At 36.9% G+C, this 27,102-nt stretch overlaps 1 protein-coding gene across 3 annotated transcripts in view; it reads right to left on the bottom strand.

The window, feature by feature from the left end:
- Nucleotides 1–27,102, bottom strand: part of SAB (HYPERSENSITIVE TO PI STARVATION 4) — a 37,179-nt gene that overhangs the window by 6,145 nt on the left and 3,932 nt on the right. For 2 of the 3 annotated variants that reach the window (XR_015820871.1, XM_088221566.1), the window contains exons 2-15: nt 24,019–24,130; nt 22,846–23,112; nt 16,741–17,006; nt 16,323–16,542; nt 11,247–11,417; nt 11,066–11,143; nt 9,768–10,019; nt 6,850–8,961; nt 4,411–6,259; nt 4,084–4,184; nt 3,453–3,809; nt 3,134–3,252; nt 1,994–2,243; nt 424–648 (exon numbers count right to left, since the gene is read on the bottom strand). Coding sequence is in view for 2 of the 3 variants with exons in the window: in XM_088221566.1 (XP_088077692.1) it covers nt 424–648; nt 1,994–2,243; nt 3,134–3,252; nt 3,453–3,809; nt 4,084–4,184; nt 4,411–6,259; nt 6,850–8,961; nt 9,768–10,019; nt 11,066–11,143; nt 11,247–11,417; nt 16,323–16,542; nt 16,741–17,006; nt 22,846–23,112; nt 24,019–24,130 (6,379 nt within the window). In the remaining variant the exon portion in view is untranslated. The remainder of the gene's footprint in view (nt 1–423; nt 649–1,993; nt 2,244–3,133; nt 3,253–3,452; nt 3,810–4,083; nt 4,185–4,410; nt 6,260–6,849; nt 8,962–9,767; nt 10,020–11,065; nt 11,144–11,246; nt 11,418–16,322; nt 16,543–16,740; nt 17,007–22,845; nt 23,113–24,018; nt 24,131–27,102) is intronic. The other variant, XM_088221567.1, reaches the window with a different exon arrangement.

Here is a 27,102-nt window from a genome sequence, read left to right as displayed (position 1 = left end):
AGCAACTTCCTCACAAACCAAAATTTATCATAGCTCTAAATAGCACAAGTGATGATAAAAAAGAATACATATCTAATTATGATTAAATGTTAGGATTGAGTAATGTTCCTACACATGCTATTTGAGACAAAATTATTTGTATGGCTTTTAGTTGGTGAAGGCAAATGGTTTTTTAGGAGGTTGCCTGTGTCTATTATCCAAAGAATCGACTTGTCTCGGGAAAAAAAAGAAAAGAAAAGCAGCACTGCAAAGAAGCCAAGGATTAGAAAAAAGTCAACAATGTCCAGAGCATGACAACAGCAGCTACTAGGTGGTAGCTAGCCACCACAAACTGATACCTGCAGTTTCTCACTGCAAGTTAGTGGTAATTAACTTATTGATCTTTCAATAAACAAGCACAAACCAATATTCTTCCAAACTTACCATGTCGTTTATCTCAGCCTCAGCAAAGGATTTACCATCTACGAGCATGCTCCAAACAACTTTGTTAATTTGCAAAGAGATACGCATAGCATAGGACGGGCTTTTGTTCTTCTCCTTCTCCATTAAACGTAGCTGAGCAGCCTTCTGTAGAGCCATGCGCAATGATGCAGATGCTGCCTTTCTAGATTTTTGTGCATTCACAAGCTCTCTCTTCAGTCCTTGCACCTAAAGCAGTGAAACTCAAATTCTTCATCTGCCATTTTTTCATATAAAAATTTCTTCATATATGTTTATAGAGCAAACTCTTAATATGCCATTATGCAAGCAGTTTGTTACTACATGTGAGTACATAAAAAGCCAGTCAACCTGAAAATATTAAAGATTTCGTAGCATCAACAGCCAGCAAAAGATGAAGGAAAGTACGATAACAGAGAACCGCAATGTTTGAGTAAGCCAGAGAAATTTCTTTCAGGAATTCTACATCAATCTCCAGTCCCAATTTGGCAACTCAGCAAGTAATTCAACCATCCAACTTTAAATTTCCAAAAGAATTCTTAGTCATGTTCGATCCTAACTTAAATAAAATTTCCTTAAATATTTTTCCCAAAAGGATATAGAACTTCAAACCATTTGGATATAAGCATATAGATTTTCACTAAAAAGCCGCAAATGTTGAGAAAAGAATCAGTTCTCTCAAAATTACACAGGGAGCTAATCCCTACCATAAGGTTCCACCTTGACAACAGTCAGTTCAATATAACCATTTCAATTCCATATGAGCAATCAAAGTGAATGTGCCATATATCTTTCTAACATACCTGATACCAAAATTCAATACAAATAAACAAGGATAAGCTATATTCACATAGAAGAAAAAACAACTAAGAAATAAAAGAGGGAAATATGGGTAATGTTAGGGTAATAAATTCTCCACTCCATTTGCATAGAAGATAAAAGCAAACCCAAAAAATAGATCATTTTCAGGAAATATTCTCCAGATATATCATGCTACTTATATATATAGACAATCAGTACAAAGATTAATTATTACAGTCTCCAGAAACAGTGTTTGTGCTCTCAGTCACTAATTGGTAAGAAAAGGATAAGCTAGTTGTATAAAGAAAAAAGGGATACGGATAAAGAAAATTTTCCTAGAACACATGTAATGACGTTCATCGACATGCAAAACCGAACTCAATTACATCTTCTGCTCATCTCAAAGAAGAAATAGAAGCACTGGCAGAAGCTAAAGCAGAAGTGAAGAGGGAAAAAGACAGCACAGACAAATAATTCCTCTGCAGAATCTTTGGCCTAACTAAGATTTATCTAACTGCATTCTACTTCAGTTTATGTTCAAAGACTTATAATCAGACTTCCTTCATAAAAGAAAGGAAAATATACTCAGATCCTACAATAATAACAGAACTTTTTAGTTTAGTCGAATTGAGCAGAACGCTTGCCCTGGGAAAGGAATTATGTTCATATAATCAAAGACCGACCATTGAATACTAGCATTCAAAGAAGCTGTCAAATGAAATATGAACATATTTTTGATAGGTCTATTTCTCACCAATATAGATCTCCCACCAGTAATCATCCACAAGTCACCTTCCTTTTCTAGATGTAGGTCTCCTGAAGTATCAGAATATAAGGATAATTTCCTAATGTCGTCAAGAAGCAACTTATGCGCTCTCTCTTTTTGTTCAAGGTCGACCTTTGCAAGTTCTACCTCTTCAACACCATCAGGAACCACTTCATGGGCTTCCTCTTCTACTTCTTCATCATCTTCAGTAGGATATGACAGACTACTTTTTCTAGGCCTGAATCACACATATAACTTGGCATCAATTTCACATCAAATGTCAAAGTGAAATGCATACAAGTTAAGAAACTGTAAGTCACTAAATAATATCAACACCATGATATGGATACAAGTTATGCATATTCTTTTTTCTTTCCCTTAACAATCTGAAACAGAAAATATAAGTTGGCATACTAATATACGCCAGAATTTAGTTCCTCTCTCCAACAACATAAATTCATGATAATTTGCAAGTGGTCTGTAATAAGACTGGGCCAACATCTAAGATATTGACATGTTTCAAATTTTACCGTCCAAAATTGAATAAATAAACAAACCCATCTTAAGGCGAGAAAATTATGGAATCCTGCTCTCTATTTTCTTAACCTTTCTTGGGTCTTCAGTAGTTCAGTAGCAGATGAAATTTGGGCTTGGAATGGTATCTCTATCGAAATGAAGGATGTATCCCACTTAGTCCTTTGATCACTACGTGGGTTACATATAAAGAAAGCAACAAATGATTCTTTTGTAAGGTCTCTTCTTTTATCAATATAAGAGCTAATTGGTTCCAGACTAAAAATTTTTGTATGGAGGTCATTCCATCCTTTCTGAACAGGATCTTAGAACCTTTGTGGATGGTCTGTGTTTTATTCTTACTCTTATGCTCTTGTACAGGGGTGGCACCCCTTGGTGCCCTTCTAAGATATTTGACACCTTCCTTTGGTGCTGTCTTTCTCTTTTTCTCTAAAAAAGTTAAAAAAATAACAAAAAAAGAAAAAGCAAAGGTATCATGAGATATGGAAGAATTGCCAATGTTTTAATTCTAATAGGCAACTCCTGTAAAACGTCCAAGTGGAAGAAGATACAACACCCTCCCTAAAAGAAGATATGACACCCACATAAACTCACTTGGGAAGTCTTGCGAATAGAAGGTTGGTCAACACATCCAGCATGACCTGAAATTGGCGGGATGTCATTGTTGCTGTTATATCATCAGAATTAAAGGTGAGTTCCTTTAACGGCTTCACCTGCAGTGGAATGATTTCAATGCAAGTAAATTGACTCAACATTGAAGTGATTCACCATGGAGGGCAAACAATACTAATGTATAAAGAATATAAACTTATGAACACGTCTAAGAAAAATATAATAATAAACTGCTAGATTTAAAAAAAATCAAAGAAGTTATCTCGTTAGAAATATAGCCACATTATAGAAATTGCCTTACCTTCAAATCTGGAGTCCCACCTTTGTGCCTTGTATAACGGAAATACATATCACAAGGCATGAACACTCTTTCAAGTAGAGCACCAGTACGTTTCACTTTAGGAGAGCTCCGAAGAATTTTTGGGAGCCACTGTAGCCCAGCCCCTGGATCAACATCAGTAGGTGCAACATGGGCTTGTACATGCTTCAACATAACGGAGAACTCAGTTCGTTTCCATGTCATTTCAGGTCCACATTCTGGAATGTGAACATTTTCACTAGCAAGTGCTTGTTCAATCATCTCATATCCAACACGAAGAACAGAATGAAAAGATCTTGCTAAAACACGGCCGCTGACAGCAGCAAGCAGAAATCTACCCTGAAAACATAAAAGAAAACTTACTTCTTAACCAAGAGTAATATTTGCAAACTTAAAATTTAACAATCCAAGTTTTATAACGTACTTCGTTATAAAGGTAGATAAAGTTATGATTAAGAAAAGACCGTACTGCACAATATGTTTATGATATGCACTAAAGTTGATTAATTTTATACCAGGATCAAAATGAGGGACATTAGTACTTATCGTATTCCATGAACCGAACTTCCTCAAAGAATTTTAGGTTTCAAGGCCTAAGTTCTTCTCTACTTACATTTGCGTCTTCAGAGTGGAGATTGAATTGCGGCTCAATAACATTCACCATGAAATGTCGAGTCCCTTCCTCCTCGGGATCATTGATGCCCTCATTTATCACTGGTGGCATGGCAGAAAAGATACTTCTTAGCTGAAATTTTAAGTTATTAAAGGACATGCTCGTAGAAGACATTGTAATGATAAAAGAAATATAACTAAAATAAGTCTTAAACAGTGCTATCAATCATTATGATAGAAATTAGTGCAGAGGTTGTCCAATGCAGGAAAAAAAAACCATCCCAAATGTTAAATTTCAAATGAGCATTTGAAGGTGATTGGAACATACTAACAGCAGCAGATGATGAGTTTTCCACTTTAACTGAATGTGATGGAGATGGAAGAGATTCAGCAGCCGTCTCCACAGGCTGAGGAGAAGGTTTCACGACCTGGCTGGCAGGAGAAGGCTTAGAAATATCATCTTGAACCATTTCACTTTCACCATGTTTCTGGTTTTCCTCAATTAGTTTCCTCTGTGCAAACTGTCGAGAAGGGGAAGGCTTTGGAGGTTCAAATGCTTTAGATAATCCACCAACCCAGGACCAAACAGCATCCCTGTTTTCTATAGTCCACAACAGTTTGAGGCCATAAACAAAAACGCGCTGGCAATTATCAGCTATTACTACATTGTATCCATCATCATCGCTTGGGTCTGACCGCGTGTGCTCATCACTCTCACTTCCATTCTCAAATTCAGACCTCACGTATGTCATTTCAAGATTTTTCCTTCCAGCCTCTTGCCATGCCAATAACCTTGCCGGATCAGCCTTTGGTGCCTGCCTCCTTATTGTGAAATAATCAGACGACAACAGAAACCCATCATCCCGATGCTTCTCCGTGCAACCGGTCACAGGATTACATTTTTCAGCAGGAACTCTTTCCGTGGATGCAGATTGAGAACTTTTCCTTGTCATCTGAGCTACTTTTGCAACACTCAGTTCTTCTCTATTTAAAAAAGCCTTAGGTATGTGCAGGTCCAGACCCTGGTATACAAGATCCAGAGGATCACGCCTGCATTCAAAAGTATATTTTTGCTTACCCCTGCTATAATAAATTTCGTATTTCATCTTTGTCATGCAAAATGTCAGTCCTTTGGCAGGATCATCGGTATCCAGTGCAACATTCTTTATACAGGTAGGTGTCGAGTCTATGCGCAACATAAATTCTGTCATCACCTTATCTAATGATAGATTCCCTGACCTGGCAATTCGTGGAACTCCAAAACGTGGCCATCTGGAGAAGGTGCGCAGTTTGTGAGGAGGAAGATAATTCATATTCCAGAACCTAATCAACCATGCCAAATCATGAGCTCCAACATTGAAGGTCGGTGACGCAATTGAGATATTATCAGGCTTACGCTGACGATCATATACTGTTCCACCAGTATTGCTGCTCCCTGCCATGGAGGTAGATGGTGATTGTTTCTCTGGTCTAAGAGAGAAGTTCCAGCGGAGTGATAGGGAAGTCGATCTGAAAGGATCAAAGACCTTCTCACGAAGCCTTCCTTCATTAGGAAGTGCAAATAAATAATGATTCATCGGCTGTCCAGATTCACAGTCCCAGTCCATCATAACCTCAAGGGTAAAGACAGGGGCTTCAAGGAAAGCAGCACCAGATGTTCCAGCTGGAACTTTTAAGCAGTGGCTACTTACTAGACTCTCCAAACTGCTCAAGAAAATCTTGAATTCCTTGACAGAAAGATAAATACGACCATCAGATTGCTGAATATCCATGGGACCAGATGTAACTTGAAGTTTATCATGCTGCTCGTATGGATCAGTGGTTGCAAGAATGTTCCATTTAGATTCAGAAAAAGACAGGGTGATATTTCCATGAATGTAATTTCTCATATCATCCCACCATGGTAAGCTCTTCTCCTTCTTAGAAGGCTGTGGAACATCAGGACTCCTACGACTTAGATTAGCTCTACGGAGGGCCACAGTGAACGCGTAGCTAATATCAGCAAAAACTGGTTCATAGCCCACTCCAAAAGATACCTCTGCCTTTTGAAAATATATAGGCAAATCTGAATATGTTTTCATTGGGGGAGTTGTGCCGGTAGCTGAACGAAGCATGCGCACCTTTCTCCATCTACCCACAAAGACATCTTGAAAAATTTGGGGCTGAAAACATGTGGCCTGTTCCATAAGATAATAGTTGTAGGCATGAAGAAAAAACGAATCAGATAAAAAGTCATTATGTAATTCCAAATAATCAAACAAGGAGGCTGATGTAATTTCAAGCATGTTTATTATGGAGATCCATCAACAAACTGTATAATCAATCTTTAGCTACACTATCGCTCCAAAAAGAAAAAACAGATTTCCCATTTCTATTACTAAATTTTAGATGCCTCATTAAATTTGTGTAACAAATCAAATTATCATAACAGATTAAACCATCATTTTATGATGTCCTGTGCTTCTGGACAGCATCAACACTGTCATTACTGGATAAGAATCTTCTGCCTACCTTAGAAACTGCCACTTAGTAAATCATTAAACAGCAGAGGTTGATCCCTCCAAACTGCAATAAGATAAAAGTAGTGTACAAAGTTCTACTCTATCCCGAAGCCCTATATAAGGGCAGTGCACCGTAGAAGCAGTTGCACTTAGAAGTTCAAAGTTCCGACAAGACAAACTCACATGTCAGTTACAAATTTTTAAACAGGATGAGGTTTCAAATCCATATAACATACAGGGTAAGAAGCACAGAGGAAATAGGTTACCTGCTGTGCCAGCACAACACGACCTTCACATTTACCACCAGCCGCAGAGAAAAGAGGAAACGTATAGTCCCTTAACTGAACAGCCAGAGTGCTGGTATTCAAAAGAATATTGCTTCCATATAGTCGAGAAAAGGGTATATTATTTTCTTGACAGATAGGATCAAGCTTTCTTAGAAGTTCTATCATCCCATCATCTCCACCATCAATTGCTGTCAGGCTTATGTCAAAATCTGTAGCAGAAACCGAAAGAAGAGAAGTTCTAGCAGTGCTTGGCTTAAAACCAGCCTGAAATCCCTCCTTACAAGCACCTGAACCTTCTGAAGGTACTAATTTTTGGCATGCATTGTAATATGACTGGAACGACTGTATATAGATCTTTTCTTCCATTTTGAGGACTGCTGAAGGATCTTGTACATTAACCTCATCTCCATTTAATAATAAATGTTTTTCATCAGTTGAACCATTTGTTTCAGCATTTTTAGGACACTGTACGGATTTGGAGATAAATTCATTAAGAAAATTCAACCTGACAGCTAACTCACGAGCCTCTTTCTTCATCAGCTGATAGCGTTCATCAAGCCAACCCTGAATTGGTTCTTCCTCAATATCAAATGTCAATTTCCGTATACAAAACCTTATGCAACCAAATTTCATTGAACTAGGCTTTTTAGGCTTTGAACTTTCTTTCTTGATGGGATAAATTAGTTTACTTTTGGCAGCAATTATAAGCTTTAAACCTCGCAACATCTCTTCAACAGAATCATCAATGGCACGCAACTGTAGCCTGTATGGCATGCAAATATGAATATCAAGGCCTTGAATGACCCAATCCCAAGTTCCACCAGCCGTTACTTTTGCATCAGATGAACTTGAAGATGCACTAGGAATCCGTGAAATTTGCATCCTGCTACTTTTGAATACCCTAGATCCATTGAAACTGAGAATAAGTCCTTCAAGAAGTACTCCAATACGAGCATTCTCAGAGAAAATTGACTGAACTTGCACCATAGCATCAACCCCATCTCCTACCTCGGCAGATATACTCAACATTTCTACATCAACAGCAAAAATAGATTCCTTTTTCTTGGACTTATCAACCGAGCTGGACTCAGAAGAGCCTCCTTTCATCTGTTCTGCTTCTCTTACACTATAGACATTGTGCATATCCTCATTACAGACTTCTTGAAGCTTTTGATTCTGTACTATTAACTTCAATTGTAAAATAAGTTCAAATAATGATATATGTACATCAGGCTCCCACCTGACTGTAATATCAGTAGCACTGAAAAGAGAGCAGACAGCGATTTCCTTAAGACCACCAGTGCGCCGTACAAACTTAGCATTCTGCATGTCAAACAATGTTACCTTTGTACAAGGCCTATGCTCCTCCAAATATTCCTGATAGATAGATCTGGCTCTTTCAAGTTCCATTTGTGTGGACTGTTTCTCCTTGTTCCCACAAAAACTAAAATGAAATATTTCAAGAGAAATGGAATATTTCAACTTCTTGAGTTCATCAGAAATTGTAGACATAATGTTTGCATAGCGCGGTGTACCATCAGCTGAGACACTAATTACAACTCGACCACCCTGTGAGCCATAGTTAACACGCTTGGGATCTGCAATAGTTGTATTGTCCACGGCTGTATCTCCACAAAAATTAACAGAACAGCGTTCAAGACTGAATTTTAAGAGCCGAGTCCCTTTCCCTGATGTTTTGGATGAGCGAAGTCCTCGGATCTGTGCCGTTTTTTTACCAGAAGCTGATAAACTTTTAAAAAGAGCTTGAAAGGACATAGCAGTTATTATAAGTGACTCAACACGCTGGAAAGTAAAATAAATGCCCATTCCAGTCACATCAACAGATAAAACCAATTTACTCCTGGGACCATCTTCTTCTGATGATTCCACATCTTTCTTTCCCCAGTCTAAACTAACCTTTGCTATATGCATTAGAGAACCCGAATTTGATTCTATTCCAAAGAGGCTTTCTTTCAAGCATTGCTGATATTCATCTTCCATGTGTAAATTTAATTCTCCCAGTTCCATGTGTACCGTAGTTCCAGAACTTGAAATGTTATTAGCAAACAAATGTGATGATTGTGAGCAACCCTACATAGGGAAATCAACATAAAACGGTAAGGAAAATGAATGATGCATAAAAGACTGTGAGAGAGAAATAAGAATGGAGGTATGTTATAACCACACAGGAAGCAGCATTATGGCACCTACAGAAGCAAGTTGATGTTAACCAAACAGGTCATTAATAAATATGACCAATCATTAATTTAAATCTTCTGTAGATATCAGCTAATCTTACATTGACATGAGGATCAGGAAAACAAGAATACATTTAGGTATAAAATTTGCAAGTATTTTCCAAGAAATCTTCAAAGGGAACAAAAAATGAAATCATGCTCTGTTTTAGAAAAAAAAAAAAAAAAGAAAACTAAATTTAAGAATAAGAACTTTTTCAATAGGTCAAAATAGAAAACAGAAAAATGTTCTTTCCTATGCTTTCCATGAAAACAAAAAGAAAGCAGTTTCCTTTTTTTTCTCACTTAAATAAGACAAAAAAACCTCTGGTCTGCCTCATTTTTTGCATTCCAGAAATATTTTTAATAACACATTTCTATTCTTTTTAAGAAAATATATTTTAAATAACTTTCAAAAAAAGGAACAGGAGAAGTATATTTTACACAACCAAACCATCCAAAATTTTCTGAATCCAGTGAATAGTTAGTTTCATTTGGTAGGACATCATGGCAACAAAATTTCTAGTTGAGAACAATTAACCAGATGCATATATTCAAGGGGCTCAACCATCTACAAGAAAATGATGAAGTGCTTAATCACTTTTCAGAAACCCCACATAACGAGATGAATATGATGACAAACTATTATGCAAAATCACTCACATGATATAGTGGGACACCGCTGATGCTATAAAGCACAATAGTCATCTCGGGTGCTGAGACAGTACTTGTCCACATAATGGCTTTGGGTTCAGTTGATTGTGGCTTCTGATGAATAGAAGTTTCCTCACGAAGAACCATTCTTTTCTTTTCTGAGAAGTGTAGATGCAACCAAGGCTTGAATCTACTCATAATAATGTTGCACTGAGTACCTCCTAGCTTAACATCAACTTCAGCTCTAACAGGAGAGGTTGGCTGAAAAATAGGAACATCAAACAGATCAACTAACAAAAGCTGCAGAAACACAAACACAAATATAACATACTCAAGAAGGTGAACGTAGCAATCACCATTGGAACAATTAGTTAACTGGACTAATGTAAATGATATGTTACTCCTGATGTGTGTAGCCACTGGAGTTTTGAGTTTAGCAGTCATCTGCTTCTCCATTGTGATGTGCCGTGGCAGTTATGGAATAGGCTCTTTACTCTTTTTGGGAAGTCATGGATCTGCCCACATTCTTAAATCATTTCCATCCACCTCAATAGGAGTAGAAGGAATAAGAAGCATAAGCTATGAAGGAGAGGGGCTCTCCTCACCGGACTGAAGTTTGTGGTTGGAACATAATGCTTGGATTTCTAAGACACATGGATCTTTTGCGGATGTATCTTTGCCTGTCTTATTTATTTCAAAAATATCTCTGTCCATCTTATGGAAGGACTGGGCTACACTATTGTATGAGTTTTTTTACTTACTTTTGGTGTCTCATGGGTTTTACTTACCTGAGACATTAGAGGGTATATTTTTTCTGCTTCTCTAAGCATGAGATTAAACATACAGCATAAGCACTACAGTCAGTATGTCAACTGTAGTTCAATTTGTTCTAAACTGCATTTGAAGAGACCCTGATACACGTAAAAGGTGACATCCATTCAGCATCCCCTTTACCAGGTTAAGACATACCAACTTGCCACAAATATTTATTTTAGGGAGAAAAGGACTATATTTATATTAACAAGCTGCCACCGAGGTCCAATCCAAGTATTAAAATGATATCTAGCTTTTGCTTTTAAACTACTAGTGATCCAAATCTAGTAAAGTATCGAGAATAATAAATAAAACATCATAAATTCACAAAGACACCAAATTGAAGATATGCAAAAATATTACAGAAAAACGAAAAAGCAAATGCAGAACCATAATTGCTCAAATTTTTACCTGTCGTAAAGCATAAAAAGAATCAAACAGGTATCAACCCGACAACACATAAAGATGCCATTATTTACTTCCAGAGGACTAACCTGTAGAGGAATGTAAAGAAAAGAAACAACATCAACTTTCATTATCTCCAAGACGGAAGTGCCAGCTTCTCTAAGTAGCTGAAATAAAAGGGAAGATCATTTTCATCAAGAAAAGGCCAAGTAAAAATGAGTACTTATGATTCCAAATTAACTTTAAAAATATAAATAGTCACAACCATACATGTATTTCACTGAAATCCATTTGAACATCAAGCCGTGTACTTTCACCTATGTCTTCAGTGGATTGTGATTTAATGATCTTCAGTTGAATGCCGGTGATGTTATTCTCAACAAAAAGATTACGTTCTTGATGCAAAAATCTGATATCCACCTTTGGTAAATTTAGGCAAACCTAAAAATAAATAAACATTGTTAGGGAACATTTAAGGTTATTTCTCAAAACTTTCAGACGTAAGCATCATCCTCCAATTACATACAAAGGAAATAATATTTAGGGTGAAAAATGATGGAACTCAATGCAAATACATGATATTTTTATCTATATAAAAATTACAATAGGAACTTTTTTTCTTTTTTTTTTTATTTATACATCTTGACAAAAACTTAAGTTATCAATACCAAAAATATTTATTAGTAATAAAATTAATATCTAAAATAAGTACACAGAAAAAGTAAAACCATAAAATTACAATTAATATAAGTTAAATAATCAAAATTTACATATGTCTTATGAGATAGCAGAGGAAAGAGGTATAAAGAGGATGATAAGGCATCCTAACAAAAATCTCCATAAAATCGGAGGCAAAGGAAACAGAAAAAAATCAAAATAAGATAGCCCCTGAATGCTTTTGAAAATAGATTATGAGACATATTTAATGGAATTATGAACCTTAGCCCAAAGCAAACCCAAAAGAGTCAACCTCTCCTACAGAATTGAGGAAACGGAAAATGGTCCTTAAAAAATTTTAGGATTACACTCCAACAATAGCACCCACAACCAGGTAAAAAATTGGCACCTCTCCAAAGAATCCTCAGCTCTTTTCTCACATTGTCACCTTTTAAGTAAACCCAAGAGAACTCAAAGGGCATTGAAGAGCATAGTTGAAAGTTTCCAAGCTACCTCTAAATGTAGGAAAAGGTGTCCAGCCCAACAATTTAAAACACATCATAAACATCCTAAGAGGGAACATGGTTAGGCCCGCGAAATTTCAACACATCATTAGTAGTGAGTTTGTTAATAAGAGTTGTCCAAGTAAAAAACTAACGTTAGAGGGAATTTTAATCTTTGCTAAAAATGGCCAATAGGGAAATCAAGCTGGTAAGTATGGTGAGATGAATGAAGAATGTTTACTTGTGTAAATACCCAAAGGATCAAGAATCCAAACTGCATAATTAGTCTAGGAAGAAAGATTGCAAGGTTCAAGCAAATGAATCAAAGATAACATCTTGATAGGCTCCTGGTTGAGATTGCGAAAGAATTGCATATTTCATGAGTGATTTATATCAGAATAGTTAAGGAAAAAAATTATCAATCAAAACAGTGTGGCATAAGGAGAGATTATAGAGAATGGAAAGACAAACGCAAGAGGCAATCACATAATCATAAATCTTCTCAGAATAAGATTGGGGAGCCATCCCCAAACTCAATCGAGTAAAAGGGATAAAGAGGTCATACACTTGAGATATAGCTTTCAAGGGCCTTTTAAGAGTAGCGGAATTCCTGCCAATTGAATCTCATCTATTTTTATGCATACCATGGATACTTCTAATAAATTTGTGTCATGAAGAAAAGGTTTTTGAGGAAAACATCAAACCCTTTGAGCCAGTAAATACAAATTTCTCCAAACCAAGTTCCCAATGCCCAAACCACACTCCTGTTAGGAGGACAACAAATATCCCATCTAATGAAATGATATTTCAACACCATCCTTGTGCCCGACCACCAAAAAATCTCTCATGGCTTTCTCAATTCTCTCAATCACCCACTTAGATATTCAAAACAAGGACATGAAATAAAAAGGAATTTAAGAAAGAGAAACCTCAATAGGAGTAGCTCTACTATGCAAAGAAAATATACCACATTTTCAATGATCAAGCTGCCTAGAGACTCTATACAACCTCATCCCGGAAAGAATTAGCTCAAGGGTCCCACCCAATAGAACACCTAAATAAGTAATAGATCAAGATAAACGATTACAATAAATAGCCTCCACAATTTCACTCATCATGCCTAGCTCCACATTAATACCCACAAATAATGAAAGAAAGCATCACTATCATCACCAGCAGGAATCAAGCAATATGTTTCATTATATAATATATCATCATTGTCATCCAAGAAGAATCAGACAAGTTGATTCATCACGCACCCCACAAAGAACAAAATGTATGACTGATTAGTACAATTTGTTAGGTCTCTTTTTATATAGATAAAAAAAAAATCATTTTTAAGAGAGAAAAGTGGAAAATAAGGGGAGATAAGATTATCTTCCTACCAAGATGATAGAATCATTCAAGACCCATTTGTTATATAGTAATTAACTTCTATAGAAACCTCTAGTAATCACCCATCTAATGAGGGCTTATAGTCGTGTCCACTAAAAGAAAGAAAAGTTAGTTGTTGCAGAGACCATTTGAGGGGAAGAGATCAAAAGAGCTAGTAATGATCAGAAAAACCATTATCTAATAAATCTAGATCATTTGAGGAGGAAGAGGTCAAAGAGCATTGTCATCTTTGTGCTGCTACCTCCATGCATCTGTTGGACTTTTCTGAAGATATTCAAGGAGAGAGATCACTACTTCAATTGTCCTAGGGCAGCTATATCAGGAAATTTTAGTGAGTGAAGAACTGATATTTAGACTTCTCATGATGGTTAATTTTATACAAGAACTAGGTGTCTCACCCTTGTAATTTGTCTTATTATTGGCTATTTATGATCAATCTCATGAAGGGTAGCAGAAGGTTGAAAACTCTAATTCTCATTGGGAATGTATGAAACAAGAAGTTTAAGATTTCTGTCAGACCTGTTAAGTTGTTTAGCGCAATACAGTGGAACACCTCAGCATGCTGGATTTTTGTAACCTCTTATACCACACTAGATTTGATTTGACGTCTTCCATGAATTTTAGAAAGCCTTCTTCCTTCACAAGATAAAAAGTCTTACACGTTTTGCTGATTGCTTCTCTGAATATGCACACTTTATGTCTTTGTCCCATCCACATACACCAACCAACAGATTCTAAAATTCATGCTTTGTTCCATATCTCTTGGTTGAAGAAGTTCCATAAACATGATCTTGCCCTTCTAATCTAAATATTCTGTGTCATGGGCTTCAGATTCCTACTCCTCAAGTTCTACCAGATTTCAAGGTTGAAAATGGTCAACAGGAAGTGTTAATTCACTGGGAATACCTTTCGCATGTCCATGCTTCGGGGAAGTCAGCAGAATAAATGGCCTTTTGCTATCAGGTTTCTGTACTTGAGAGAATAAGTGCATATTGGATGGTCTAAAATATGTAATGTGCCTTGGTAAAGGTATTGATTGTGCCATTTGACAAAGTATTCCAGAGGAGGAATAAGAATTGATTTCTAAGTAGTTTATTTGCTATTTTGTTTTTATTATGTTCTCTTTACATTTATCTGTTATCTTCTGCCTTATCATCTACCAACTGTGTAGTGCCTATCTGTTGACATGTCTAGTATCTGTTAATATAGGCAGCTGTGTGTTTGAATTCTTCAGTCAGTTCTAATGGATAGGCAGTTCCTAGTCTCAAGAGTTGAGGAAACTTTTACTATCCCAATTTTCTGTCATAAACGTGTCAAAATGTAATACAAGGAAACTCAGAAAATACTTGGGATGTGTTTAAGTGCCATCTCACTTAAAGAGATTGTTGCTGTAATAAATATTTCAGCATCTAATCTAGGAATAATTCACGTTTACTTATAAATTTAGTGTGATAGATGCAAAGCTTTCTTGAATAGAAGCTTACCAATTATGTTCCTACCGAACCAAAGAAAACAAAACACAAGTAAAATGGGCAGACTTCGTTATGAAATAGCCTCCCAATCCCTTTGCTTAATAGACAAAGAAAATGTCTTTAAGAACCATGTGCAGCCTATAATTAGCCATGCCATCTGCCATAAAATCTGCAGAACTGACATGTTGAATGAAGCTCCTAACATTATTCTCCAACTACAATACCCAAAACCCAAGAAAAATAGGAATTTTTACACTGAAGTTTGTCAGAGATAGATAAGATGCAGGAGGAAACAACATAAATAAAGTTTACAAAAATGCGAAGATTGTCCCAATATAATGCAGTAATGAAGAAAATGAATTTGTACCTCTTTTTCCACATGTTTGTTAAGAAAACAGATAGCACAGACAGTTAACTAGTGGAAAATACAACTTTCAGATAGAATATCATAACTTCTGGTTCCTTTACCTAGTTTAGGATATACTGGTATTTTTGGCCTTGCTTTAAAGCTCATAGCTTCTTCTGGCAGCTCTCGGACTAGTTTGTTACAGGATTGGACTGCTAGTTTATTTCAAGGCCTGCCTGTTCTCGTCTTTTCTGTTTCTCAGTTTTGTAGAAGGATATCTTACATTCCAATTATGAGTTTTCTTCCTCTTTCTTTCCAGTAAGATTTCTTTCTTTATCAAAATAAGTTGTATCATGGAAGTTAAAATATATAAACCAACTTGCAGCTATCAATCTATCACGGCGTAAATACCTTGCCTTGATGAGAGAGATTGATGCTTCGCCAAACATACTAACATAATTAATTTCGTAACAAACTATCAATGAAGGATCCAGTTGAGTAGAACCTCCCATGTTTATCCTCAGGGCACTAATAATGAGACAATTTTATGATTAACCCAGGCGAATTGATAGGCTGACACATACAAATGAAGAAAACCCAAACGAAGAATACCCATCCATTATTTTTCTTCTCGGTATACAGAAAAAAGAGAATACAAAGTTGGACGATGATAGTATATGCCAAGAAAATATTATTTCAAAAAAAGTATACGCCAAGAAAATAAATTAAAAAAGGAAAAAAAAAAAGTGAAATTAGCTAAAAACAAAAACAGGATCTAAAAATAAAAAAAAAAAGAAAGAAAAATTTAATAGCTATAAAGAAAAACATAAAATCATATGCCAGTCCAGGGGATTGCTCTAATTCTAATAAATCAGTGTGGTTGATATAACATAATCAACTCTTTCAGTTCCGATCATGAAGATGATGAAGTCAAGACAGATCTAAGTGAAAAATTATCAGAAAAATCACTAACCTTCTCTGGGAAAATACTGGCATTCTTTGTAAGTGCAACAAGCAATGCTTGTTTCTTGTGAGGCTTTGGAGCAGCCCCAGAACCAATAGTTGATTCCATGCCTTTATCTGTGTGAGTAGTGTCTGAAGATTTTTTGCTTTTGGAAAGCAACTCCTCATTGAGACTCACAGCAACATCTCCACAGGATACATCCAGATTCTGTAGAATTACACCTGCTTCCCTACATTAAGGAAGAGAAAACACAAAATGATAATTGATGAAAACTAACATATGATTAAGCTAAACCAAGAGGCACATGCTAATTAAAAAGGTAGCCCAAAGATTAATTTTGTATTTTCACTGATCAACCAACTTCCTCTATGCCAAGATAACTGATATTTTGAGAAAATAAAGAAAAAAAATTAAAAGGAATGCGTACCTATCATGACCAAATTCACAAGTGAGAGAGAACTCTTCACAGAAAAAAGGAGCGGAAGAATTCTCCATCATGCTAGAGGATGTCTGAACAGTGGAAATGCATCTTCCATCAATTAACGTAGATGATTGGTCCAAACTAGCCCGTGATTCACCCATGTGAAGAAAAATAGGTAGTATGTGTAGCTTAATAAACAGATTAGGCTTGGATCCACCTTCTTTACATATATCTACTCCAAGTTCCTTGACCTCGACAGTAGCTTTAGGGGTCTGCAATGTTTCATAAGGCAATTACAAAGTGTTGGAAATGAGAAACAAAAGCCAAATTTAGAATAGGTGTCTCAAGCATGTTCAATCATGTCCCACATGCAGGCCCTCAACCACACTTTTTTTTATGGCACAGAACGGCATGCAGCTCAATTTTCTTTCAAGAGGATCCTTGGTTTGATAATGCATCTCTTGCTTCTGTTTCCCGACTTTACAAGCTATCCATAAATCATTAAATCTCCTGTTTCATCTACTTTGGCTTGTGATCACAATTCTATGTCCTGGAATTTCTCCTTTTCAGAAAGTTTAATGAACAAAAAGTCTTTAATACAACCTATCTTGATCAGATTCTAGAATATCTTGTGCTTTCTAATCATCCAGAAAGTCAAGTTTGACTTGGATTCCTTCAGTATCTGCTCCTGTAAGTCTCATATGAAATTTCTTACTCATAATCTTGCTAACCAAACTGTTCAATTTCATAAGCCCTTTTGTAAGACACCGGCTCCCTTTAAGGTCAAAGTTTTTGTTTGGACCACGGCTAAAAATAGCCCTATTAATATGAATCGTTTGTTTCAAGCTCCCAAACTGGGTGTGCGTAATGTGTTTAGTAATGCTGAGACTCATTCATTTGTTTTAATACTGTGAGATAACCTAGAGAATCTGGCATCATGTTTTTGATACTTTTGTATTTATACGTGACCATTTATTCCAACCCTGTGAAATAGCTTGGAGAATATGGTGTGTTTTTTAAACTTCTTATATTTCTTGGATCACACCCCAAGAGGCCTCCGCTTTTCTTCCTACAACTTCATTGAAAGTATGAAGGAGTTCAAAAGTCTTTGGCTTGGGGCTGTGTTTGCTGGCCTGTGGGTGATTTGGACAAACAGGATGCTAGAATCTTTCATTTTAGGGACTAAAAGTCACAATTTTTGGTTCCTTTAAATAAAGTTTGTTCTTTGGCTACTATTTTGGCCAAGAAATGGGAACTCTAAGGATGTTTCTATAAAAGTTTTGTGCAGAGATTGAGTGCTATCTCTCTTTTGAGTAGTTAGTCTCTCTCTAATATGTTCATTTTTTTTTCTATTGGAGGATATCTAATCCTCCTTATATTTATCTTCTCCTTACTTCTAATACATCTTCTTTTTTTATTTTAAAAAAGGGCTAACAAACCACAATTGTTAGATAAAAGGGGAGAGAGTATCATTCTACTTCAACTCATGTTGCCCCACAAAACAAAGATCTAGATTAGCCAATCACCAAAATAGCAAAAGATACAAAAGAAAGGTACCCTGAAATTCAACTCCTCCATCTAACCCCAAAGCCTTTCCTCTCCATAAGCTCATCCAAGAACCCAATATTCATACCGCGAACAGAGGCTTACACTTGTAAATCTTTTTTAACGTTTTATCCAGGGTCCTATTTAACTACAAAGTTGTTTTTCCTTCCTCTTTTAGTTAGTGAAGTTCCCCCAGAGGTAAGGGCTTTTAGTTAGACTATGGTCCTTACAAGGACTGATACCAATAACCCTCCTCTAGGCTCACAGACCTCTAACAGCTCTTTCACTGTATCTTTGTCCTATGTGCATTGCAAGCTTATAAAACAATAATAACATTGTAGGTTGCCTGAAAGGTTTTTACTGATTATGCTCCTCCTTCGAATTGTATAAGGCATATGAAGTTTGGAGATTATCATCTCAACTTATGCTGGTTTGGGAGGAATAAGTAACATTTGATGCTCTAGAAAGGAAATATTTTTGCAGGTCTATGAGTCATTTGGTATGAAAGAAATGGAAAGATCTCTTAAGTAATGGTATCACCTGATCCATGATCTTTGGGAGAGCATGTTCCATCTTGCCTTTCATTGAGCTAAAATTTACAGTTTCTTTGAGCGGACTCATTTATATACACTACAAAGAGATTTTGATGTGATCTTGTACTAAGAAAACTTGGCTTTCTTATATTTGTATTTATCTCTTCCATTCTGAGGACACCTTATCTGCCTTTAAATTATATTTGCTCTTTCTCCCTCTAATAATATTTTTCTGTCATCAAAAAGAGAAGTTCAGTGGTCTTATTATATTAACCAAATCACCTAAAGCCTTCAATTGATACTAATATCAACTACTGAAATCTTTAAGAAATTTGAGAACTAATACTGCATCAATATACTTTTTCTTGAAATAAAAGAAATATATTATTATAGACAAGGTACCAAAAGGGTACCGCTCATATACAAAATAATTACATATTTATCAAATGGTCAAAAACCATTCCAATCTCTTTTAAGTCTCTCATGTTATGACCTAACAAAATAGAACCAAAAGTGTTAATCCATCTATTTGTAATTTTTACAAAATCATTTTCAATACCCTCAAAAGCTCTTAAATTTATTTTCTTCCACACAACCAAAAAAGTAATAGCAGAACTAGAATTAAATGTTTTTTTCTTTTACATATACCCGACCAAGCCCACAGCTCCTTACTAATGGTGTTCGAAATAACCCAATTCATTCCCATAAGCTCATACACCGTTGTCCAAATATTGTAAACAGTTGGGCACTTGAATAGAATATGATTGCAAGATTCCTCATCAACTTTGCAAAAGTAGCATCTGTTTACCAACATATTGTCTCTCCTTTTTAACATATCAATAGTTAAGACGCATTCTCGAGCAGCTTCCCATGCAAAAAATGACATTTGGAAGATTTTGATTTCCAGATCTGCTTGTAAGGTGCTATTCACTCGTCCCCTCTCTCTCTTTTACATAAATAATTGTAATATGACTTCATCGAGAAGCCTTTTTGCTTATCTAATTTCCATATTTGCTGTCTCTTTTTTCCATCAGCTCAATATCAGCTAGGCAGAAAAGCAAGTTGCAATATTCTTGAACTTCCCAATCCTTCAAATTTCTTTTAACCCGTATATCCCAACACCTCTCCCCCTCACCACTATCACACACATCCTCCACCAAGCTCTCTCTCTCACAAGCAATGGAATAAATGATCAGAAACCTATCAATGGAATAAATGATCGGAAACCTATCTTTCAATTTACCCTCACCCAACCATTCATCCTGCCAGAAAAGAATGTCCCCCCCCAAATTCCCAACCTGCCACCCAACACACTCCAAGAATTTGCTGCCACCCCCGCTAATGTTCTTCCAAAGACTAACCCCATGCGGTTTAAACTTCCCCCTTCTCCCCCCATCCCGTTCCCAATCCCTCTACCTCGCCTCCACCACCCTCTTCCATAATTTATCTTTTTCATTGACAAATCTCCACAGCCATTTGCCTTGAAGTGCACAATTCATCTTCATTCTAATCCATCTATTATCTAATCTTAACGGACCCGGCCCCAAATGATAACTTCAAGAATAAGACAAATAGGGAAATGGTCCGAAATAACTAAGCCCTACAAGCTGCATTAACAAAGTGTTAGAAATTGAAAGCCGGTCAATTCTCGACCAAGATGGGTTGTCCATTGTGTTAGACCAAGTCCATCTACTCCGCACCATGTTAAAGTCTCCCCCAACCACCCATCTCTCCCCCCATATAGCCTTGTAATGTTGAAGCTCACTCCACAACCTATCTTTTTCTTCACTAGTACCCCTACAATACACCTCCATGAACGTCCAAGGCTCCCCACCACCACTCTGTTCAAATAAACAGGACAAAGACACCCTACCCACCTCCGACTCCTTACATTTAAATTTTTCCCTGTCCCACATTACTAATACTCCCCCAGCCGCACCCACAGCTGGGATATACACCCACTCCACCTTTTTATTCTGCCATAAACCGCTAATAATATTCTGTTCAACATCCTCCATTTTGGTTTCTTGAACACAACCCACATCTGGCTTCCATTTTCTTAAACACGCTCTAATCACACCCCTTTTCCTCCTATCATTTAGTCACCTCACATTTCAAGAAATAGTTTTTTTGATCATGGAACTGACTCTGGAAATAGAACCTCCTCTCCCTTCCTACTGCTTTTTTTCCCTTCATAATTCACTGTCCACTGAGGTCTTTTTAGCTACCTGCATTGCCCTTCCCCCTGCTTCTTTTTAATTTTTTTCTCAGATTTTTTGCCTAAATATATCAATTCCATCTCCTCTATCAAATTAAGTATCCCTTCCTCCAATCCAAGAAAAGACACCCCAAACAATTTCATTCGGATTACTATTTCATTCTGCTTCCCTCCTCTGGCATGTGCATTCTTTCCTGGTTTCCTAGGAGAATATCGCAATGAATCAGCATCACGTCTAGAACTTCTTCTCCTGGTTCATCTAGAACCATTATGTCGTAGAGCTTCAACCCCGAATCTCCAAACATCGCATCCTCAAGACCGTCCGTTTCCCCCTCATGGTCATCCTCTCCGTTACCCTCTGTGAAATCTCCCTCCACAGAAACGACTTCATCTCCGTCACTGCTCTCTTCCAAGTTCTCTGCATCTTCCTTCCCCTTCTCTTCCCCCATTTCGTCTCCTTCCTTCTCACCCGTACCCTGGCTTCCTCTTCTTCTGTTTTGTTTTTAGTTTCATTTTCAGGCACAGACAGCAACACTGGGGTCATCGGGTATTTTTTTTTTGTGACCCGGATTTGACCCATTTTGACCTCCAGATTTGAATCCGTTTCCGATCCGGTTTCCTACTCGGCCCAAGTTGGTCCACCCATTTACCTTTTTCAGCCTATAGCAGTCTCCTTCTTCCCCTCAGCCCAAATAATCCGCTCACCTTCCAGCCCATTCATCATTTTTCCATTAAACAATTCCCGCCCATTCAAGCTCACGTGACCTCCACCTGACCTATTTTCAATATTCAACTTCACCCGACCCACATCTTTTTGACCCGTCTCCTCCTGCTCAACCCAGTTTCCTCCCCACACTGGTTGAGACAAGATTTCAGCAAACAAGACTCCGTGTCTCTTCTCCAATCTTAGTTCAAGCTCGATATTACAGCCCAGGCATCGAATCACTATAGCCAGCTTCATCATTTTATCTCCAACTTCATTCATCGAAATGCATTTTTTCTTTGTAACCCAATCAGATGGGATCAGCTTCACTCCAACCACCTCGTGTAATGCTTCCATCATCTGCCACCATCCCTCCACCTTATCCCCCTCCGGAAGAAACAATCTATTCACTTTTCCTTTGGGCCCTTCTTTTCCTTCAAAGAACACCAAAAACTTCTCATTCCTGTTTCTGCTGAGCGCCATCCACAGTATTCTCCAACTGCTCTGCCGGCTCCTTTCCCATGCAGCCTCTCCCTTCTCCCATATGAACTCCCTAAAGCTCTTCAACAACCACTCGATATCCTCCCGGAAGAAAATGAATTTCCGAAAGCGCCTCCCATTTTCTTATACTCTAACCCCTCTTCCTTATGCAACGACGTCAAAGATTTTCTTCTCAACTGCCACAAATCTTCTCAGACCGACGAACATGACCCCCCCAGGGCGATAGTTGCCAGTGGGCGACATTCACAAAACGGTCACTCACAGACCCATGCACGCTTTAGGACTTACTCGCTCTAGGACCCATGCACGCTCTAGGACTCTCTCGCTAATACTACATCAACATACCAAACCAATTTTACTATATTAAATTCAATCTGGTCCGATTTATAATAAACAAAGCCAAACTTCCACCCCTACAAAGCTAAAATCTTTTCTCATGAAAATGGCACAATTAAAAAGAATATATTATAGGTGTAAACAAGAGCAAAAACAGTAGTAATCATATTAAAAGACACAAAGAATAGTATCATTGAGGAAAACACACCTATTAACTGGTAATTGGAACATATTATGAATCAGATAGAAACAGGAACAAGTCAAACTTCAAATACCTTTATAACCATATCTGTGACTGAAACGGATAGAAATCTTGCAATGTTAGCTACAACCATCCACTTCCCCCTGCCTGAAGTGGAAGGTTTCCGAGTTTTATTTTTCTGTGAGCTTTTATTTGAATTTGAGGATCTCATTACAACTTCTAGTTCACATATTAACACTTGCAGCTTTGGATCCTTGGAAATAAAACCAACACCAAGTTTAACCAGTGACTGGCGTAAGCTCAGTTTAATTTCACCAATAGAAACAGATTCAACAGCACCCTGCAAATCAGAAGTTAAGACGATTTACCTTTTACCCCGAATAGCATTGCCAATTACTATATTTGAGCAAAGAGAATGCGTAGCATCATCGAGATGAAAAGCAAGCAACAAGAGTGATCATATCAGATTCCAGAAACACTTTTTTCTGCTTCTAACTTTGTCTAAATAGATGAAGTTTTGCTTAAAAAACAAAAGGAAGTAAATGCAACACCTAATTTATTAGATGGAAAAAAATAAAACACAGGGATGAAATATACCGGTACTGACTTATTCTGCAAGTTACCACTTCATTGTGCAAACAGTATTTCCCAGCCACTAAAAAGAAGCTTCTAACCCCTTCAAAAGGATTCTCAAAGAAATCCACCCATGAAAAGAAGTACGTGAACCAAGCATTCTATCCGGCCTCGTGTCTAGCACAACAAACTACAATAGCTCACAAGGACTTCTGAGCTAAGAGAACTAAAGAACTCGATACAAAATTCAAGAACCCAATGAAAACCCATAAGAAAGGCATGAAACACCTAAAAACCAAAACCCACGGGAAAAAAAAAACCCTGAACATTGCTAATAAAAAAATAGCAAAGATAATTACTAACAAACCCCCAACTGCAAGATAAAACGATTAAACATGATTGAACACATCTAGAATACACCATAAAAAAGATTATGCAAATCAACTTCAGGAAAAAAAAAATCATACTGTTCAACAAAAGATTCAGCCCATTAGATCTGCATGATCAAAGATATATTATCTGATTGACAAATTAATGAAAGCAACATACAGAAATACTTCGTTAATAGAAAAATCATATTCGGATTAGTGACCAAGTTAATTACAATTAATATAGGCATTATGGAAGGATATATCCTAATCAGTTACCAAAGACAAAAAGTAAAAGGGAAAACCTTTTTGAACTTCACCACAACATCCCTCAAACATTTCCATCCACCAACACGAAATCCAACAGATGCTCCGACAATTCTGCTTAGGAACCAAGCCAGCAACCTGGAAGCAAATCTGGGGAAACAAATTATATGCATAGCAAATATTTCAGGTAATATAGTATATCCAGATCATATAAACAATAAAGAATGAGAAGATTGATGGTGGTGATGGTTATAGGATGTCATATCTTAAACGACATCAGTAATTATACAATTCCTAAAAATAACATGAGCAATTATACAATTCAATCTTGTTGTGAATCTATACATTTTTTTTAATAGAAGAAGTATCATTGAGAAAAGAACGGAACATTACATAAAGTACAGTGGATAAGTTATCCAGCCGAAGAAAATGGAAAAGAAAACCAAATAAAATGCAAAATATAACAAAACAAAGAATACAAAACCAGCAGTATGTCACATAACCACAGCATCCCAAATCCTACATAAAACAGACAGGAAGATATCCAAGTAATTCCCATGAGCCTTAGCCCAAAGGGAAGCCAAGAAGGCCACCATCTCCCAAAGGATCAAGTCCAGAAAAGAACAATTATCAAATATTTGATGATTTCTTTCTAACCAAATCGTCCATAAGCATGCGAAAAGTGCTCCTTTCCCTAACGTCTAGCCTTCACCCTTATCCCAAGGTCACCAATGCCTGATCTAAGAAAGCATTCCAATGAAGGAGGGGTAACCCATAAAAGGTTAAAAGTGCAAAAAAGCCTACTCCATGGTTTCCATGCAGTCTCACAATGGAGGAAGAGATGATTATGTGTCTCCCTGTCGTTCTTTTTTTTTTTCTTAAATAAAAAAAATGGTTTATATCATTAATTACAAGCACCAAGGGGGTACCAACCCATATATAAACTTATTTACATATTAATCATGATGTCAATAAGGTTCTCAAGATCCTCCATAAAACATGTCTTCCCGTTGTAATAGCACATAACACAAATATCGGGAGACAAAACTCGGTTAGACCGATGAATTTGCAACAGCTTGTTGGCGTTTAAGCAAATTAGAATGGCCATCCACATAAATACCTTCACCTTTGAAGGAGCCTTAACTTGCCAATTAGACTGCCTTGGTAAATGTACTATAGTAGCAATTAGGATTTTGGTAATGTGATCAAAAAAAGATTTGTAAGTATATGAACTAGAAGAGTCTAGAGTCCATATCCTGCAGTATGGTTGTTGTGAAGGCTGAAAAGAGTTTAAAGGGCTTAACAAGGTGAGGAGCTCTTCAGTTTCTCTATCATTCAGACTATAGAGAAAATGGAAATTCCAGCCCACAGTATCATTAAAAAAGCAAAAGAAGCCAGTCTATAGGTTCTTTGGGTGGGACGAGAAGCGAAATAAGTGAAATTTGGGTATCCACGGACAGTCACCCCTCCAATGATACTCCCAAAGGAGGACCTTCGAACCATCCCCCCATTATATTTGGAAGAGGCATACAGAGGTTGAGCAAGCTGGAAATAGCCTTCCAAGCATTGTATCCCATTCATTCCATTGATTCTCATAAATGATTTTGATTACTTTATGCCACAAAAAATTATGTTCCTACAGGAAATGCGTAGCCACTTAACCAATAATGAAAAATTCCTCAATTTTAAACTCCCAATGCCCAAATCTCCAAAAGTTCTAAACCTGCAACAAATTGCCCAATTCACTAAATGATCTCTCCTCTCCTCCCAATCCCAACCCGTAAGAAATTCCTCATCATACCTTTTAGACACTCGATTACTCAGCCAGAACCTTAAATAAGGACATGTAATAGATAGGAATACTAAACAAGCAGGCATGAATAAGTGTAACCTTTCCCCCCATTGAGAAAAGACTCCCCTTTCAACTTTCTAACCATTTTGATACTTTACTAACCATGTCATCCCAAAACGACTTACACAAAGGGTTACCACCCAAGAGAGAAATACTAAACAAGCAAGCGTGAATAAGTGTAACCTTGCCACCCATCAAGAGAAGACTCCCTTTTCAACTTTCTAACCATTTTGGTACTTTACTAACCATGTCATCCCAACACGGCTTACACATAGGGTAACCACCCAAGAGAATGTCCTTTTTTTAAGGGCCAAGATAAGATCCCACATCAAATTGCTTCAGCTAAGTTGCTCAATATGCTATCAGCCACATTTATTCCTAAAACACATTTGGGTAGATTAATGTGAGGCTTCCACATATGCTTAAACACCGTTAAGAGCGTAAGCGCATTAGAGATTGATCTATGATCATGTGATAGGAACAAAATTGTAATCCGCAAATTAGAGGTGAGACACCACAAGCCCATCCTTTTCAACCACAAAACCTAAAATAGCTCCTTGTTCTTAATCCTACTCAGCATTCGACTCAATCCATCCACCACCAAAGTAAAAAGAAAAGGAGATAAAGGATCATTTTGTCTTACACTCTATATTCCCCTAAACCACTCTTGAGCTTTGTCATTCAGAATGACCGCAAACGAGACAGAAGACAAGCACCCTCTCATCCATCTCCTCCATCTATAACCAAAGTCCTTGCAATCGATTAATACGTCCAATAACCCCCAATTAGCTTTGTCATAGCCCTTTTCGAAATCTAACTACAAGACCAATTGAAGACCATTAAATAGTTAATTTGTACTGAAAGAAGCATTTCACTCAGACCATCTTGTTAAACATGATACATGCCAAGCTCAAGCTATGCTCTTATTAAGTTTTTTCGGTGGACTACTTCTATTACATCCAAAATTTGTTAAAAAATATATCTTACATAAGAAATATTAATAAGCACAGAAGAAAATGGAAAAAGAAAATTTCCATCCTAATACAAGAAGAATCAAAAAGATTACTGTCAAAAAAGATACAAGAACATAAAAGCCTTTTCATTCAATAGCCTCTCAATTCCTTTGCAAATAAGTTTACTAGAAGTATAAACAAGAATATTATAATGTATTGCACTTTTTTTCCAAAGAAAAATATGAAATATTGTTATATATTCTTCTTGTTACTTAGTACATGATATTTGTGTCGGTACCTATGAATAAGAGAAGGAA

Source organism: Carica papaya, chromosome 1, assembly GCF_054855325.1.
Source record: "Carica papaya isolate Zhongbai chromosome 1, ASM5485532v1, whole genome shotgun sequence".
Classification (NCBI taxonomy): Eukaryota; Viridiplantae; Streptophyta; class Magnoliopsida; order Brassicales; family Caricaceae; genus Carica; species Carica papaya.
This window is presented reverse-complemented; position numbering and strand designations above follow the sequence as displayed.